Source organism: Carya illinoinensis, chromosome 10, assembly GCF_018687715.1.
Source record: "Carya illinoinensis cultivar Pawnee chromosome 10, C.illinoinensisPawnee_v1, whole genome shotgun sequence".
Lineage (NCBI taxonomy): Eukaryota > Viridiplantae > Streptophyta > Magnoliopsida > Fagales > Juglandaceae > Carya > Carya illinoinensis.
In genome coordinates, this window is record NC_056761.1 from 7,211,243 (window position 1) to 7,228,875 (window position 17,633).

Below are 17,633 nucleotides of genomic sequence, written 5' to 3' on the forward strand. Positions count from 1 at the left end.
GTGCAAGAAAATAAAATCATACAATGATCAAGGGTAACTCAACCCCCATTTCTTGCAATTTTGCTTCTGGGTTTGTTTTCTTTGTAGTTTGCTTCATATCAATTCTTAAACTGACTAGCATTCTCATTCTCGCAGCAGCATGTAAAAAATGACAGCATTATAGTAAGACACACAGAGGACCAAATATAATTTACTTTTTTTTTTTTTTATAAGTAAACGGTAGTATTAATAAGAATAGACATAATCCAAATACACAAGAAGGTATATGAGTGGAGCACCTATCTAGTTTGAAATATTAGAAACAAGGAAATCATGAAAATTTAGGCAATTAAAATCTATAGCTATGGCCCAAAGGAATAAAGTACGGAAAAATAAAGATCAAAGCTCCTCTAAAGACCGCTCCATATCTTCAAAAGTCCTCTCATTACGCTTACACCACATGCACCACATAATGCAAATGAGGACCATCTTAAACACTGCTTTGATTTGAGGAGCCCCACTCGGAATTGACCAATTGGCCAAAAGCTCAATGACTGTAGCCGGCATAACCCAGTTTAAATCTAAGCGACTGAACACTTTGCTCCACAAGGCTCTAGCTATCTCACAATGTAGCAAGAGATGATCCACTGATTCACTAGCTTTTTTGCACAAACAACACTAATCTAAAATAATTACCAGACGCTTTCGCAAATTATCTGTTGTCAAGATCTTACCAAGGGCCACTATCCCAATGAAGAAGAGTGCTTTGGGGGGTGTCTTGTTCCTCCACAAACTTCTCCATTGGGATTGGGAATTAAGTAAAATTGTAAGAGATTTATAGAAAGAGTGAACCGAGAAGGTACCCTTTCTGGCAGGTGTCCACCACAATTTATCGGCTCGTGGACCATGTAGTCTCATAGAATACATAAGGCTAAAAAAAGCCTCAAAAGTGTCTATTTTTCAATCTTGGACTACTCTACTAAAAGTGACATTCCATTGGACTTGGCCCCCTAAATGAAGCATAAGATATGCCACTGAAGCTTCTTGATCACAAGACACTCGAAAAACAAATGGAAAGGAATCTTTGAAGACCTCATCGCCACACCAAATGTTGCTCCAAAATTTTACAAGAGTACCCTCCCCCACCACAAATTTAGTGAGACGAGTAAACTCCCCACATCCTCGTCTTATGTGTTTCCATCCCCCACACCGTATGTCCCGTTCCCCTCTTTAATACACCAACCCCCCATAAGCTACCATGTTTGCAATCAACCACCAATTTCCAAAGAGCTTCCGGTTCCATATTATATCTCCAAAACCACTTCCCTTAGTTCCCTAGTAGGGCCTGATTAAACGTTTTCAAATTCTTAATCCCCAACCCACCTGACAGAATGGGCCTGCACACCTTATCCTAGCTGACTAAATGAAACTTGTGTTCGTCCCCCACTCACTCCATAAGAAATCACGATATAGTTTTTCAATCCGAGCCGCCACACAAGCTGGAATTGGAAAAGAGATAGGAAATAAGTTGGTAAGTTAGAAATGGTACTCTTGATTAGAGTCACTTGGCCACCTTTAGATAAGTATAATCTCTTCCACCCTGCCAATTTTCGTTCTATCTTTTCAATAACTGTATCCCAAGTAAATTGAGGCCGTGAGGCAGATCCCAACGGTAATCCCAGATAGGTCATAGGAAAGGAAGCCACCTTACACCCAAGTATGCTGGTCAACTGCAAGGTGATACTTACATTCCCGATTGACACTAATTATGACTTATCAAAATTCACTTTTAGCCTTGACGCTGCTTCGAAGCATAAGAGGAGCGCCTTTAGTGTCCTCATCTGGTCTTGCTCTACCTCATAGAAAATTAGTATAATCTGCAAAAAGTAAATAAGAGATCGTGATAAGACCCTTACTTGGGTCTCCAACTAAGAATCTAACCATTAACCATTTCTCAACACCGCCGTTGTCATCCTGCTCAAAGACTCCATGACAATAACAAAAAGAAGTGGGGACAAGGGATCACCCTGCCTTAGGCCACGAGAACTACTGAAAAACCTTATGGGCTTTCATTACTCAACACATAAAATCTTGTTGTCGAAATGCACCACCTAATCCAAGAATGCTATTTTTCTCCAAGACCACATCTCTTCAGCAAGTAGAGAAGGAAATCTCAGTTTGCATGATTATATGTCTTTTCCATATCTAACTTACAGATAATACCTGCATCACTAGACTTTAATATACTATCTAGGTACTCATTGGCTATTAAAATAGAATCCAGAATTTGATGACCCTTTACAAAAGCATTTTTCGGCTTCAAAATTATCTTACCCAATACCTCCCCTAACCTATTTGCAAACACCTTGGAGATGATTTTGTACACCCCATTAATGAGGCTGATGAGTTTGAAATCCTACACTTCTGATGCTCTAGGCTTCTTCGGTATCAAAGCAATAAAAGTGGCATTCATGCTTTTCTCAAATTTTCCAGCCAAAAATAATTCCTATAACACATTCATAATGTCCTCTTTTACTACCTCCCAACATGTTTGAAAGAATCACATAGAAAATCCATCTGGACCTTGTGCTTTATCTTTCCCCATTCTTCTTACCACCTCATATACCTCCTCTTCCTCAAAGGTTCTTTCCAACCACGCCGCTGTTTGGGGCTCAATAGAGTCGAAATCCAATCCATCTACTTTAGGTTTCCATCCCTCTTGTTCTGTAAATAGGTGTTCAAAGAAATTTACCACATGTTCCCTGATCACTGGAGCCTCCATGCATTCAGTATCATTGATATTCATCATTTCAATAGTATTGTTCCTCCTATGAGAGTTAGCCACTCTATGGAAGAATTTTATGCTTTAATCTCCTTCTTTCAACCAAAGTGCTCTTGACTTCTGTCGCCAAGAAATTTCCTCTAAGGAGATCACTCTCTCCAACTATGATGCCACTTCATCTTTTCTAGCATTTTCAACTGTGGTGAGGCCTCTCGAGATTCTGTAACTCCTCCAACAAAGCTTTCTTTCGTTCCCCTATATCACCAAAAGTTTGTAAGTTCCAAAGCCATTATTGAAAGCCTTTAGTTTACCTGTAAGTATATGGGATGGAGTACCATGTAACCGATAGGAAGACCACCAAAGTCTTATCCTGTCCACAAAGCCTTTGCTCTTAAGCCACATATTTTCAAATTTAAAGTATCGTAGAACTCCTTGAGTACCACCGCCATCTAGTAAAATGGGAAAATGGTCCGAGCATACATGCAGCAACCTCTTCTGACACACCTCCAGAAAATGAGTTTCCCAATCCGGTAATAATAAGAATCTGCCTAGCCTAGACCACGTCTGGCTATTGGACCAGATAAAAGGCTCACCTATCAGTGGAAGATCCACCAGGTTCAAGTCAAAGATACATTCTGAAAATTTAGTCATTGCTGGGTGTAAACAACTATCTCCTAATCTTTCACTAGGGAACCTTGTGACATTAAAGTTGCCACTAATGCACTATGGAAGGTCCCAATAGCTGTAAATACCAGTGAGTTCTTCCCACAAAAGTTTCCTGGTGCTGTCAACATTCGGTCCGTAAAAACCTGCAAAAGCCCATAAGAAATTATCCTCCACCATCTGGAAGGAAACAACCACAGCAAAATCCCCTACAAAATCCTTCACTTTTTCCACCACCTTTTTATCCTACATCACAAGGATACCACCCGATGCCTCATTCGAAGTTAGATAAACCCAATCTACGTAGGGGCATTACTAGTTTTCTGGTCACCAATTTGAGTTTGGTTTCTTGTAAATAGACAATGTCCGCCCTCCAACCCTGAAGTAAATTTTTTATGCGCAGCCGCTTATTATTTTTATTCAGCCCATGAACATTCCAAGACACGAATTTTGGCTTCATAAAGGAATTGCTAGTCCCTTCCCTTTGGACCTCTCTCGGCTTGAGCTACTCTCGTTCAATGACCATTTAAGTCTCTTGAGCTCCCATTGTTTCTTAGCTTCAGCTTTCTTAGACTGAAAATGTCCCGCATCAATAGAAGTGAAAAGAGCTAGAAATTGCTCCTCATAACCCACGCACTCCATACCCACAACGTGGTGAATAACCTTGACCTTTCTAAACACCCAATTCAAAACCTAGAATTCATTTGGTGATAGACAACTTAAAAGGAATTGGATCCCCATCACTAAGAAACCCATGCCCCCCTAACTGCACTCCACCCTCCCATTCTACCACTGTGCCCACATTTTTATGCCCATCATAAGTAGTAGAAACTTGGGTGTTAAGAACCATCACCATATCAACACTGCACCCTGTGTGCTTCGGGGAAGACTCCAGCAAATTTTTCGCCACCCTCCTCTCACCCATCTCCTCCGAGATCAGCTTAAGATGCGCAATAGGGCCATCTGAATGCCTCGGAGAAAATTTCTTACTTCTATCCTCCACCCTGTCATTCTCATCCACCGAATGCTTCTCAAGATACTCGGCTAGGCAACAAGGGTCCTCCATAAGTGAATCGGCAAAATCTGTGAAGCCGAATTAGGGAAAAAAATGCTCGAAGACCGAAATGTGCCTCTCTCCTCTTCCAGATGGTAGAACCTGCTCCACCACCATCGTTAGAGTTGTCTAAGTCACCAGCGCTGGGTGCGGTGCCTCCAAGTTGGTCTCTGCTGGAAGTGGGTTTCCCGTTTTACCACTGGAAATGGGTCTACGGGTTCTCCACACTTGGTTAAACCCGATGGGTTGGGCTTTACAGGATATGGGTTAGGCTTTACAAGATACGGGTTGAGACCTGCTGTTAATGGGTTCGAGCCCGTCCTCCCTCGTGTGGCCTGCCCACAACGTATAGCTGGGTCCAGCTAGGTGTAAGCTCATTCCCATATTAATTCCAATTGTGCCCTCTCCCTTCTCTTGGACAGATCCTACCTTATTGGGCCTAATAAGCTTTTCATCACTTAACCCATCTCCCACTCCCAAGCTCAACCCATTATCCTTCCCATCACTTAATCCAACTCCCACACCCACACCCAAGCCCAGCCCACCATTTTCTTCCTCCTCCACACACCGTTTCAACCACACTATATTAAGTTGCAAGTCCTCCATTTGCCTCTGAACATCACTCAACACCCGTAGCACAAAATCCTTATTTAGCCCAGCAGGTCCCCTACCACGCCCCTTTCGGTTCAGAGCCCCTACAGAAATGGCGGCAGCTCCCTTCATTTTCTTAGAGATTGCGCCCACAGTTTTGGATAAGGACCCTTGGTTGTTGCAGTGCATCCCTATAGGACCGTGTAGAAGCCTCAGCCATCGTTGCTGGTGGTGCCAATCCAATGTTACGACCCTCTCTACCACCTTCCTTCAACACCTCTATTAGCTTTCTCCAACCCTTACCGTCTCTGTCCTTTGGTATGAATATGCAATTACAACGACCACCTCTTTTGTACTCTACCAAAGCCATGAAAGCACCTTGATAGTTTGAGCTCCTCTATGCTATGTAGCCCCTATCTCCCTCGCAATGAGCTGTATAAAATTCATTTTTCCCGCCCTTTAAACAATCCTCCAAGGCTAAAGAGAATCAGTGAGCCATTGCCAACTTCAATCGCATGTTTTTAATAAACTTCCACCCTCTCTCAGTGAAAGACACCAATCGGCCATCTCTTACCACCTCGAATGATTTTGATTTGATCACAATCGTGTTCGACATATCTATTTTGCAAGATATTAGACACACGCACTCAAGAACCCCAGATCAACATTCGAGAGGAAGAGAAGAAGAAAAGAAAGAAAACGTACGGAGAGAAGAAGAACAACTAATACTTCTTAATGGAATGATAATAAGGAGAATGGAATTGACTTGGAGATGACCAAATATAATTTACTTGTATTATCACCAAAACATCATACAAAGAAAACCTGGCCAACATTCAAAAGACTTTCATGAGGTACATTGAAGATCACACTGTTTTCCCTGCACATTTTCCGAAGAAATGCATATATGTAATCAATAGCTATCTTCTTGTAGAATTTTGAATCCCTCCTCGCTCTCACCACTGTGTTTCCCAGAATGTGAACCACCCCAGCATCTCTACAGTTCTTCAAAAATTCCAACTCGTCAATCTCAGTCTGGGCACTTGCCTGACCGGATGAACCTCCAGTTCTGTTTACATGCAAGGGGGATCTAACAGGAACAATCGAGTCAACTGATGAAATAGTTGGGTCCATATTGGAAGAACTTGAGTTGCCATTGTTGTCTAGCAGACCATCTCTCGATAGCTGGGTTTGCTGACCATAGAGACTGTACTCATCAGAGTCTGAACACCCTTCCATCATGGATTCAAGCCGGACAAACAAGAAGAGGGCATCAAACAGCTTATTCTCGAAATCATCATCTTTCTTGTGCAGGTCTTTATAACCATATCTCGCTACACAGCGGAACATGTGATAACTTTTGGGTCCAATCCGTTTCACAAGAAATCTCTCTTCTTCTCGAACTGTGTAGACTGGAAGATATTTCACACAGACAAAGACGACAACAGTGTGGATGGCAGGCAGATTTGTGATGAAGTGAGAAAAGATGTGGGGAACCCCACTTGCTAGCTCGGTGTACACAAGCCCAATCCCAGGGACACGGACCAGTCCTAAACTGGGGCCAAGCCCTAGAATCCATGCCATTGACACCTTACTGTGCATCTCAAACTGGTAGCGTTTCACTGTACCATAATGCCATACGTACATGATGAGAAGAAATGCTGCTGCAATTACAAGGGGAACCCACCCACCTTGATCAACCTTGAAGAGTACAGCAATAAAGTAAGTGAACTCAACAACCAGCGATAAGACTGCGAAGATGAGGACAAGTATCCAGTGGCAGCGCCACACTAATAGCATGATTAAAATCATGAGCAATGTGGTTACCAACATGACTATTACCACTGCTGTGCCTGCAGTAACACAACAAAGTTATACAGTTGAGTGCATGTCTCAGGTTTTTTTTTTTTTTTTTTTTTGGAGGAAAAGGGGGGGGGGGGGGGGGGGGGGGGGGCTTAAAAAGTGATCACAACAGGTAAAAAGTACTTAAAAATGTATTAAATTAGCTGAATCTATTGATAACGCAGCCAAGAGAACCTTTTTTTCCTTAAAATATCCCTGGAGAATTTTAAAATTTTTTACAATCTTGAAAGAGTAAATGCATATAAACCAATTTGCATATATGCTAGGGTATATACTATCTTCTATCTTTTTGGCACAATGGTGCTATTGACTGAACCTTTTTGCACTAAAAATATTTGCATATAGAGGTGAAAGCTGAGCTAGCAAACCACTGAAAAAAGCAATGTTTAGTGAAAAAGAATATATTTAGAAGAACCTACAACAACACATCATGTCCTTGAAAAGAAACCCACACCACTGAAAAGAGGATAATGTCCCATCGGGAGTCTAGTCAAGCTCTATGATAAAGGGCACAAGTCCTTTAATTTTCCTTGTTCCCATACAATCACCTACTCCACATGGAAACGAGGCTCACTTTAAGTACAAAACACTATATATATATATATATTTAATATAGAAAGTTCACTTTCAGTATTAGTGGGCTTCCCCCGCATAAAAAATATATCGTGCAGAGGCTTGTAAACAATCAAAGAAGAACAACTAATGGATCTTAGTTACAAATATATATATCCACTTTACATTGTTTGTACAAATTAAGGCCAACAACAGGTTATTTGATATGACCTTCTTTTGTTTCAAAAAATTTGATCTATGTTAAAACCTTTATTAAGGTATATGTCCCACTATAGCTTGACCAATATAGACACTAGTTCTCTGCAGATATATTGCAAGGGGCAGCTTGGAGAATTCCTGAGGTCAATTCGGCATGCTCCACCAGCAAAACATTTTCATTTATGTTACAAGAAAAAGTTTGCATCAATCCTTTTTTTTTTTTTTTATTGGCACCGGGTGTCCAGGAACGTTGTTCCGACTAATCCTGAGGGTGCACATTCCCTCGGTAAGGAATTTCCGGCAAGTGCACCTCGGGTAATTCAAGAAGAAAATCCCCTAATCCGATGGCCCCTAGAGATTGTTTGAACCCAAGGGGATTTGAACCTTAAGACCTAGGGGACCATACCCCCAAGCCCAAGGCCTTTACCACTTGAGCCAACCCCTAGGGGTTTTGCGTCAATCTTGAGAGATTAAAGAGAGGAAAAACTCACAAACTACTGTGAAGCTGATCAGTAAAAACTTGGGATTGATCAGCTTATGCATAGACCTACTTGGTCTGGAGGTTCTCTAGAGAACTGCCTTATAGGAAGAAAGAAGGAAATCCTTTTACCTGTCAGTCTTTTTATAGCGGGGAACCTCACCAAGGCAAAGCCTTTTGGACCCCACCCTTGGGAAGTAAACCCCATATACACAATCTCAACTGCTATAATCATGATCTGGTAATCTAGGAGAACTCTTATTGCAAAATAGAATCCGGGATGTCTGAGTCTACAGCTCATCCCAAACCAGCCCTTTGACACTAGGCATGTGGAATTTTATTCACAGAACCACAGAATATATATTAATGTTGCCAGTGTATTGTGATATTTCATAGCAGAAAAATATTGATCAGAATGAAAATGGGAAAGAAAGAACTCCAAACATTAAGAAGAAGCAGACTTACCATAAGCATTTCCAATTTGGACTTGATTTTTGAACCCAGCAGTAACAGCGATGCATAGAATCATAAGGATCCAATTAATATCTGGAACATATATTTGGCCAAGGAACTTTTTGGATGTATGTACAACTTTAACTCTTGGAAAGCAGCCAAGTGCAAGAGCCTGCTTAATTATCGAAAACGTTGCAGATATAGTTGCCTGACTTGCAACTATAGCTGCTGCAGTTGCAACAAGAAATACCGGCCAATATATTCTCTCTGCAGAACAAGATTAGATCAGTATGTATCAGAGATACCCTGCTTTATTGAACAGTGCATCCATTTCATAGAAATGTTTAAGAAACCCTTGCCAAATCAAACAGTTCAAACACATCATACAAATGTTTGAGAAGAGCAAGGCTATGATGAGTGTGTTTAAAGAGTATGCAACAACCCTTTTCTTTAGCAACTCAACTCTTTCGCAGGTAAATTGAACCGCTGACATCCATATATTTAGAAGCTTAATGTCAATGCAACTGATAAAGATTTATCCCCGATAATGGTTTGGTCACTCACTTTCAGTAATGATTGACAATGGTCAAGAGATTCAGCACATTCCAATGGCTGAGAATATACAACATTGAACAGTGTGTTAAAAAAAGTGTGTAAACTTAATGACATGGACATAATCTTGAGGCTTTTATCCTGAAGTATTCTGCTCTCAATATTCAGTTCATGCTTCACGGTTTAAGTGATTAATTTAACCATTTCCTATTAGTTTAGCTTCAAGATACCTATTGAAGTTTATCACCTCCTTCCTCATCCATTCTCTTTGTGGTTCCCATGTGTATTTTCTTGGTTAATGTTTATGGTCAAGCCTAGAATAAAATAGATCCTAAAATCCTTGAATGTATCTCCTTGGGCTATTCTACCAGTCAAAAAGGATGCAGATGCTATTCTCCTCCTAGAAAGCTCTTTTATCCAAGGATGTATGCTTTTTTAAATCTTCCCATTTCCACAAAATATAGGAGTTTTGAGTGTTAAAATATAACGAAGTGATTAAATTCATCATGTCCTATTAGTTTAAACATCAAGACGCTAATTAAAGTTTTATCACCTTTCCCATCCATTCTTTTTGTGGTTCCTCCATGAGTCTTTTGGTGTGCTTAAAATATGACTTAAATAATTAAATTTATTTCTTCCCAACGGATTAAGCTTTGGGACTAGTGGTAATTTAATATGATTTTTTTTTATAAGTATGGTGATTCAACATGATATACCTCTTTCCAACAGTTGAAGTTGTCGGGACAAGTGATAATTCGACAGGATGTCTTTGCTTAGTTCATGCTTGTGGTCAAGCTTGGTATAAATTAGATCCTAAAATCCTAGAATGTATCTCCTTGGCCCACTCAAAAATGGTGCAGATGCTATCCTCCTAGAAAGCTCTTTTATCCATGGAGGTGACTTTTTCTAAATCTTCTATTTCCAACACATATTGACTACTCTTTGGGGGGAGAGTAACACTAAAGAAATACTATCCAAGGTTCCTTTATCCATTGCTTTGTTCCAAGAGCATGAAGCCCAACAGCCTATTAAGGAGCAGTGGCATTTTATTGATGCATTCGGTATGGAAATACATGTGCCGCTTGTTAAGGAATTGAGAGCTTATTTCAAGAAGACCAAAAAAAGACCGGTACTCATCCTCCTCCGTGTCAATCATCAAACTCTGATTTAGGTAATCCTACTCAGGTTCGATCAATTACATAAAGGGACTAGATCTTGTACTCAATATCTTTTATCTAACTCTGTTTCCTATATGAATCATTCACCACGGTATCATACCTATGTATCCCGGCTATACTCAAAACTTGCTATAGCTTGCCAATCCAAAGTGGAGAGAAGCAACGCCTGGAGACATGACAGCTCAAGAATAACATATGAGACCCTGTTGAATTACCTCAATTGAATGTAAATTGGTGCTCACTGTGAGGCAAAAGACATATACTTCCACAGATACATACAACACAAGATTGGTAGCTAAAGGCTTCACAAAACTTAAGGGATTGACTATAAAGAGATGTTTGCTCCAGTGATGAGGATGAAGTCAATTTAAGTCGTGCTTTATTTGGCGATGAATTTAGGTCGGCTTTAATCTAATACTAATAATGCATTTGCCAATGGAGTTTCTTCTCCTAGTCTTGAACTTCCCTCAGACATTATATAGGTTGAAGCAATCTCCAATCGAATGGTTTAAAAAATTTACCCAAGCTATGCAGAGATGTGACTATAAGAAGAGTAATTGTAAATCATACATTAAAATTAGAACAAACCTGGAATAGAACGATAAAATGAATCGACAGCATGATCTCTATGATTCATAAGGTAGGCAGCTTGTCCAGAATAGGCTAAAAGAAGTGAAGGAAAGACAACTATGGTGAAAGCAATCTGTATAGCTGAAGCAGGAAAATGGGCTAAGTCGGCAAAAAGTGCCTCTGTGCCTGTAGCAATTCATATGTAGCCATTAGATTCCAAAATCATCAAATATTATGTTATTTGCTTTAGCTCACTGGCTTAAAAACAAAAAAAATGGATTGATTGAGATGATAGAAAGTCTACCTGTTATACTAAGCATAATACCTCCAAGGGAGGTCCAGCCAGTTTTCCCTCTCCTTCTAAAATAACGGAATATGTAAAGAGGTGAGATAGCTCTCAGAACACTTCTATCATATTTCCAGATGTTGAACATGCCTATACCTCCAATTAAGAGAAACCAAAGCAGAACAATAGGAGCAAAGAGCCAACCAACTCTATCTGTTCCATAGTGTTGCAAGCTAAACAACCCTACTAATATTACAACGGAAACAAGCACAATGACACCTGTACAGAAAAGAAAGAGGCTGTTAAATACTCAAATACGAATTAATATAAAAATATATCTTTTCCAAGACAAATAAATAAGCAAAAATGTTTTGATTCAGGAATGATACAATACCATTATTGATTCTGTTGTTTCCTACATTGATTCCCCCAACAGCGGATAGAACTGTAAAGATCACATGGTTAAACATCTTAAATGGATTTCAAAAGAAGGTACTCAAGAAATAAACAAGATTACCAAGAAAATAATTACAGTGGATTTTTGCGAATAGAGCTTTAGATGTGTATTATAAGTTAATTAAAATAACATGAGCAAAGAACAAGGAAAGAACTAAAAACTGGATTAGCAAACACTGAACTACTTAAAAACCCAATAAATCTCAAAAAGATGGTGATGGCTTCATAAAGTTGATTTCTTCAAACCTTCCCATTTATTTCCCTCTGTATGTCACTGGCCATGATAAAATCTATCAGATGTCTCGCAATAGATAAGCAGGTGAAATCTGAAATGGTAGTAGTCAAAATATTGAAACTGAAAGCAGTTGTTAAGGGTTTTCCTTCTCCATACAAAAAGTTATAGAAATTAATTTGTACACCCCATTTTTGGAGAATATACATATAAAAGCTTAAAAAAGAACATGGAAAAGGTTCCTCAAAGTGAATTTCAGGTTAGGGTTGTCAGACTCTCTTCCAAGTTAAAGAGGACCAATCAAATGTGTCAGACTTTCCAGCTCTAACATCATTTCAAGTACAATTAAAAAATAAACAAATCACAAAAATGATGCATGTCTTATGCTTTAATATCTTCCCAATTTGCATTGATTCCTTACCACAGTAGTACAGATGGATTAACAGGAATCATGGGATCCATTAGTGGCCCCACTTACTACATCATGCACAAAATAGCATATTAATCAGCTGCAAGTAATTAACCCAACATTGGAAGAATATAGACGTTTATGCCTAATGAACATATTGTGTGATACTCAAATGAAATAACAAGAACAAGTTATTTAGTCTCACCGTTAAGTCATAAGCGAGATATCACACACTCTCTCTCCAATTTCAGCAATTTTCAAAAACCGTGATCCCTTTTCATTCATCACATTTCAGTTGCTACTTTTTTGTAATGAAACTAATGGAGTAGGCATCGGTGTACTGGAAGCTAGGGTTTTGAGCATCTCTTATCATCTTTATACTTAATCAATTTATCAATGAAATTTCTCCAAGATTATCTCTACTTGTGGATGTGGGCCAATGTTTTGAACCATGTAAATATTGCCTACCCTTGTGTATTGATTTATTTTGGTTTATCTTATCTGCTTGTTTGCCATCTAAAATCTTACCTGGAACAGCAATTTGTAATAGTAGCTTATAATAACATGCAAGCAGTACTTATATTTCAAAGAGGAAAAAAAAGAGGATTTTCAGGCACAAAAAGATGGAAAGCACAATACATAGATAATCCAGCATGGAGAAAGGTATACCTGATATAGCTGGAGTCAGAATCCCATCCCCAATCACCATACAAGTGCCAACAAGGACAAGAATAAGAAGTGCATTTTTCATACATGCATATTTCTCCAACCACCTCTTAGTTTTTGCAGCAAATGATTGTTCATGAAAAGTAGAACGACTATACGTTGTTAGCTCCTCATCGGTTCGGTGTTGGTTAGGTATAGTTTTTATTTTTGCATGTCGACAAAGCAATGAATAAAGAGCAAATGTTCCACCTTCAATTCAAAGAGAAAAAGTTTAAGGAACTTGATGGTTTCTCATTGGACTAAAATTGAGAAATATGCCAGGTCAATTTGAACAATGAAGATAATACTGTATTGTAGCATACAACTGGCATGCAGTTAAAATAATTGAATAGAAAGTAAAAGATATTCCTGTGTAATGTTTTCCAAACAAAATAGGATATAAGTGTTAAACACCTTGCATGTTCTAATACAAATCAGCTCAGTTTGCTTATATAGCCTCACAAGACAGGAAGTGGTCTGATGTTTTGACGGGTTTTGGAGAAAGGAATATACATAAGGAGGCATACTACAGTCACTTCAGCTAAGTGTAAAGATTGCAAGAACAATAAAAACAACAAAAAATAATTAATAAAATCATGGATATGGCAACACCATAGGTGTAGCACCCTATTTAATAAAGTTCATTTTCTCTCCAGTATCTATATTACTATCTCTATTTTCCCTCCACAGATAAGGACTTAATTAAACCCTTTTTAGCCCGAAATTCAGTCTATAAACTCATTACATTACATAAACACCTTTTTTATAAGTAAAAATCTAATATCCATAGAGAATAAGACGTTGCCCAAGTAGACAGGATCATTATCGAAACCGAGCAACAGATTTTTTTTCATTTTCCAAAAGTGTTTGTAAGAGACTAGTTCAATTCTTAAATCAGGAATGAAATAAGAATCCAACGCCTCCTTTTTTTTTTTTTTTTTTTAATCAGTAAGAATTCAAATGGCTCCCATTTTACAGTGCTTGTATACATGCCAGCATACATTGTGCTTGTTTAACAAAACATCTTAACCATAGAGTTCTTGTTAAGATAAGTAATAGGTGGTTGAACTTTCATTGAAATGGACTGGCTATATAAAACTTGCCACCAATTATCCCAAAGGAAACAAGTGATAACCAAGAATATGAATCTACCACATCAGTTGGACGGGGAAAAAATTTCCATGCCCCCCCCCCCCCCCCCCCCCCCCCCCCCCCCCCCCCCCCAAAAAAAAAAAAAAAAAAAAAAAACAAGAATTACAAGAAAAGAAAAGAGAAGAGGAGACAATCTGGCATTTACATCTCTGTTCTTACTTTTTTTTCATCAATAGAGGTAAAACAACATCCATATGGTTTTTATGGTATTGCTTCCATCTTTGGGTTAAACACAAAATGAGCCCAGTATATGATAGAACATGGTACTAAGCATCTCTTTGATACAAGTTACAAATGCTGAAATACAAATATTCAATGAGGAGAGTAAATATGTTGAGATCAGGCTACCTTGACCATTGTCATTTGCTCTACAAACAATGAAAACATATTTGATGAGTGGAATAAGAGTAAGGGAGTATATAATTAAGGAAAGGGCTCCAATCACGTCCTCGGGATCTTCAATTTCTTTGTGCGGAAATGTATTTTTAAAAACATACAAGGGAGAAGTGCCCAAGTCTCCATAAACCACTCCAAGACTTTGAAATGCAAGCCGCAGAAGCAATAGCGCAGAGAATTTCTGTATGAATCAAAAAATTTATCAGCAAAAGCAAATGAATATGGAATAACAACAACTAAAATATTCTCTGTATCCATCAATTTACTCCATATAATACCTGGTATAGGTTTGGCATGCACAGATTTCATATCATCCAACTACTTCAATCGTATAGCATAAAACAATGAGAGTTACTACTAATGATAGCCTAAATTCAATAGCATGCATACACTTGGTATAGGCTGGCATGTACACATCCCATACAATTACTTCAATTAATGAGCTTAGCATAAAAAAGTCGATAATGGTGTAAGCTAACATGCAGCAACATCATCTACACACCTCTTCCACGGATTCATTTCTTGCTTCTTAAGACATAAAGAACAAAATGACCAGAGCATAAAAGACGCAATAAATCCAAGAACTAACATATTGGAATTCTTAGTTTGATTTATAACTTGGCTTTTAAAGCAGCTCAACCCAGAGAGGTATAATGCCATTAACAAGTAGTGATTTTCCTGTGAGCATAATTAATATAGCATACTAATATGCGAGAGAGAATCTTGAAAGGAAAGTTGCGCGTACTTTTTCTCTGTACATATTTCTAAGCCTTCCAGCCTCCTCATCCATAGGCTGATCAAGCTTCTGATCCAACACCCACATACTGCCTTTGTTGTTATCACTGTCTTCATCAACCTCCACTCTTGAAGCCATTTGAAACTCAGTTCAAACGATTCTGCAGCTCTCAGCACCTACCCTCTCTGATATCCCTTTTCTCGGTCTCTCTCCGAAACCGGAACACAGACTCAGAACCCGCAAACTAAACCAATCTGAAATAACACAAAGGGAACGAAACCAAAAATCCCAACTTTGATCTTCACTTGAAGTCTAGTACAATCCAACTATAACTTTTCCCACCAATAAAAACCTGAAAAAGAATCAAAACTGGAATTAGACTAATAATCCAATCTAAAACTCTTTCGTTCTGAACCAACAAAATAGAATTCAAATTCAATTATTAGGAATTAAAATCATTTCTAACTACCCAGATTGATCGATGGAAACTGACACCAAACTGAAGGTGAAAGAAAAGAACCAAATATTCAAGCTGTAAGTTAGACTACCAAGTCAAGCTGAAAAATAAACCAAAAGACTAATCTTGATGTTAAAAGAATATTTTTAATGTGGCAAGTCACTTACAGAAAACCCAATAAAAACCAGGCATCCAATCGAGGATAGAACAACTCAAGCACACCTCATATACAAAGAACATAAAGGGAAAAAGACAAAGAATTACTCTACTGAATTTCGAAGTGGGGTCAGCTTGAGAAGAGATTCAGCTCCAGCCACAAGATCACACAAACCCACAAAAAATCTCACGTACCCATGTACCAAAACCCAGAGACGACCTATCCCGAGTCGGTTTCTGGAGCAAAAACGAAGGCTCTGTAACAGGACAGGACGGAACAGATGGGAACGGGGAGTCTTCTTGTGCAGGCTTCTTTTGGCTCTATACACCAAGGAAACAGAGAGTTTCTCTAAAAGAGTTCAGGGAAATATACATGGAAGTAAAAATCTCTTCAAGAGAGAGGAAGAGTCCGTGCGTGGAAGTAGTCGGTTTTGCTTGTCATTCTGGTGGACACGTTTGTGACACTGGCCGATCTCTGCCGAGTAAAAAACAAACGCTAAGATCAATATATATTTTAGAAAGAGTCTCAAAATAATGCAATTTTCATTTTATTTCACGCATTAATGTGTTTTTTTAAGAATACGCATTAATTTTTGGGAGGTGCTAGGACCGGATGAGTGAGATTTTTGTCTTACTCGCACTAATTGACACATGACACGTGGAGATTATAGCAAAATGCAAAATAGAATTGCATGGAGATTAATGAGTTATTTCTTATAAAATCATCTTCTTCCGTGATCTCTTTTCTCCTCTCTCTCTCTCTCTCTCGCCACCCTTTGAAGGTGGGTATCTCAGCCCCCTCCCTGAAGCCTGAAAGAAAAATAAAATAATCTCTGCTCTGTTAAGCACATCAATTGAAGAAATATGTTTTTAGAGAAACATGATAACGTTTATGGGCATTAATATATAACAATTGAAAAAACATTTGTTAGGTATTATTACATATCCAAATTGGAATCACAACATTCTATCAGTAAGAGAGGCTTACTTTTTCCTCTATCTTCTCAAATATAAAAACATCATCTCCGAAATAGAGGTGAGAGTTGAGCGGCGAAAGGAGAGAAGAAATGAAAAGAGAAAAGGGAGAGAAGAGGGGGAGAGCTCCGGAGAGACAGGAAAAATTGAAATAAAATAAAAGATCCCTCAACTCACACCAACCATAACACATAAATCTGTATATAAATTTATTGGAGGGTGTAAAATCCCATAAGACAACTAATCCGGTTTGAAGCCTTTTCCATACTGTTTGGTCACAAAGAATTTTCATCTCAAATATAAAATTCTTATCTTATCATTATAACTTTTTCAAAATCTCATACAAAATATAATAAACAATTTAACATTTTTCTTATTTTTTCAAATCTCAAAATAATAATAATATTAAAATATAATATTTTAATATTTAATCTTAAAATTTAAAATTCTCATTTGAAAAATCTCAGTGGCCAAGCAAAACAATTTTTTAAAGATACAAAAATGTACTTACATTGACAAGAGTTACTCTTTATAATTAATTAACCTGCATGTCAGGGCGGAATCAAAAAATCTAGTCAGTGGGTAAGTTATAAAAAATATAATTTTGGAAGATCAAATTCTAATTTTTATATAATTTACTTTATAAAAACATATTTAAAATTGTAATTTTCACATGATTTTAAAATTTTTTTTGGGAGAGAAGCCCCTCAAGGCTCTTAGTAGTTCCACCCCTGGCTAC

The 17,633-nt window shown here is 38.2% G+C and overlaps 1 protein-coding gene across 3 annotated transcripts; it reads right to left on the reverse strand.

Annotated features, from left to right (window-relative positions):
- Positions 1 to 5,830: 5,830 nt before the first annotated feature.
- LOC122278945 (potassium transporter 11-like) lies at positions 5,831 to 17,030 on the reverse strand. 3 transcript variants are annotated; one of them, XM_043089169.1, is made up of 11 exons: positions 16,908 to 17,030; positions 16,555 to 16,729; positions 16,115 to 16,394; positions 15,316 to 15,658; positions 14,523 to 14,751; positions 12,987 to 13,232; positions 11,615 to 11,665; positions 11,239 to 11,499; positions 10,953 to 11,120; positions 8,647 to 8,901; positions 5,831 to 6,922 (listed from the first exon to the last, which is right to left on the reverse strand). In XM_043089169.1, the coding sequence occupies exons 4-11, from the start codon at positions 15,442 to 15,444 to the stop codon at positions 5,880 to 5,882; spliced, it is 2,382 nt and encodes a 793-aa protein (XP_042945103.1). In that variant the 5' UTR covers positions 15,445 to 15,658; positions 16,115 to 16,394; positions 16,555 to 16,729; positions 16,908 to 17,030; the 3' UTR covers positions 5,831 to 5,879. The 3 variants fall into 3 exon arrangements, with proteins under 3 accessions (XP_042945103.1, XP_042945102.1, XP_042945105.1); XM_043089168.1 differs by having other exon boundaries at positions 16,028 to 16,394; XM_043089171.1 differs by lacking the exons at positions 16,115 to 16,394; positions 16,555 to 16,729; positions 16,908 to 17,030 and adding an exon at positions 15,776 to 15,888.
- Positions 17,031 to 17,633: the final 603 nt, after the last annotated feature.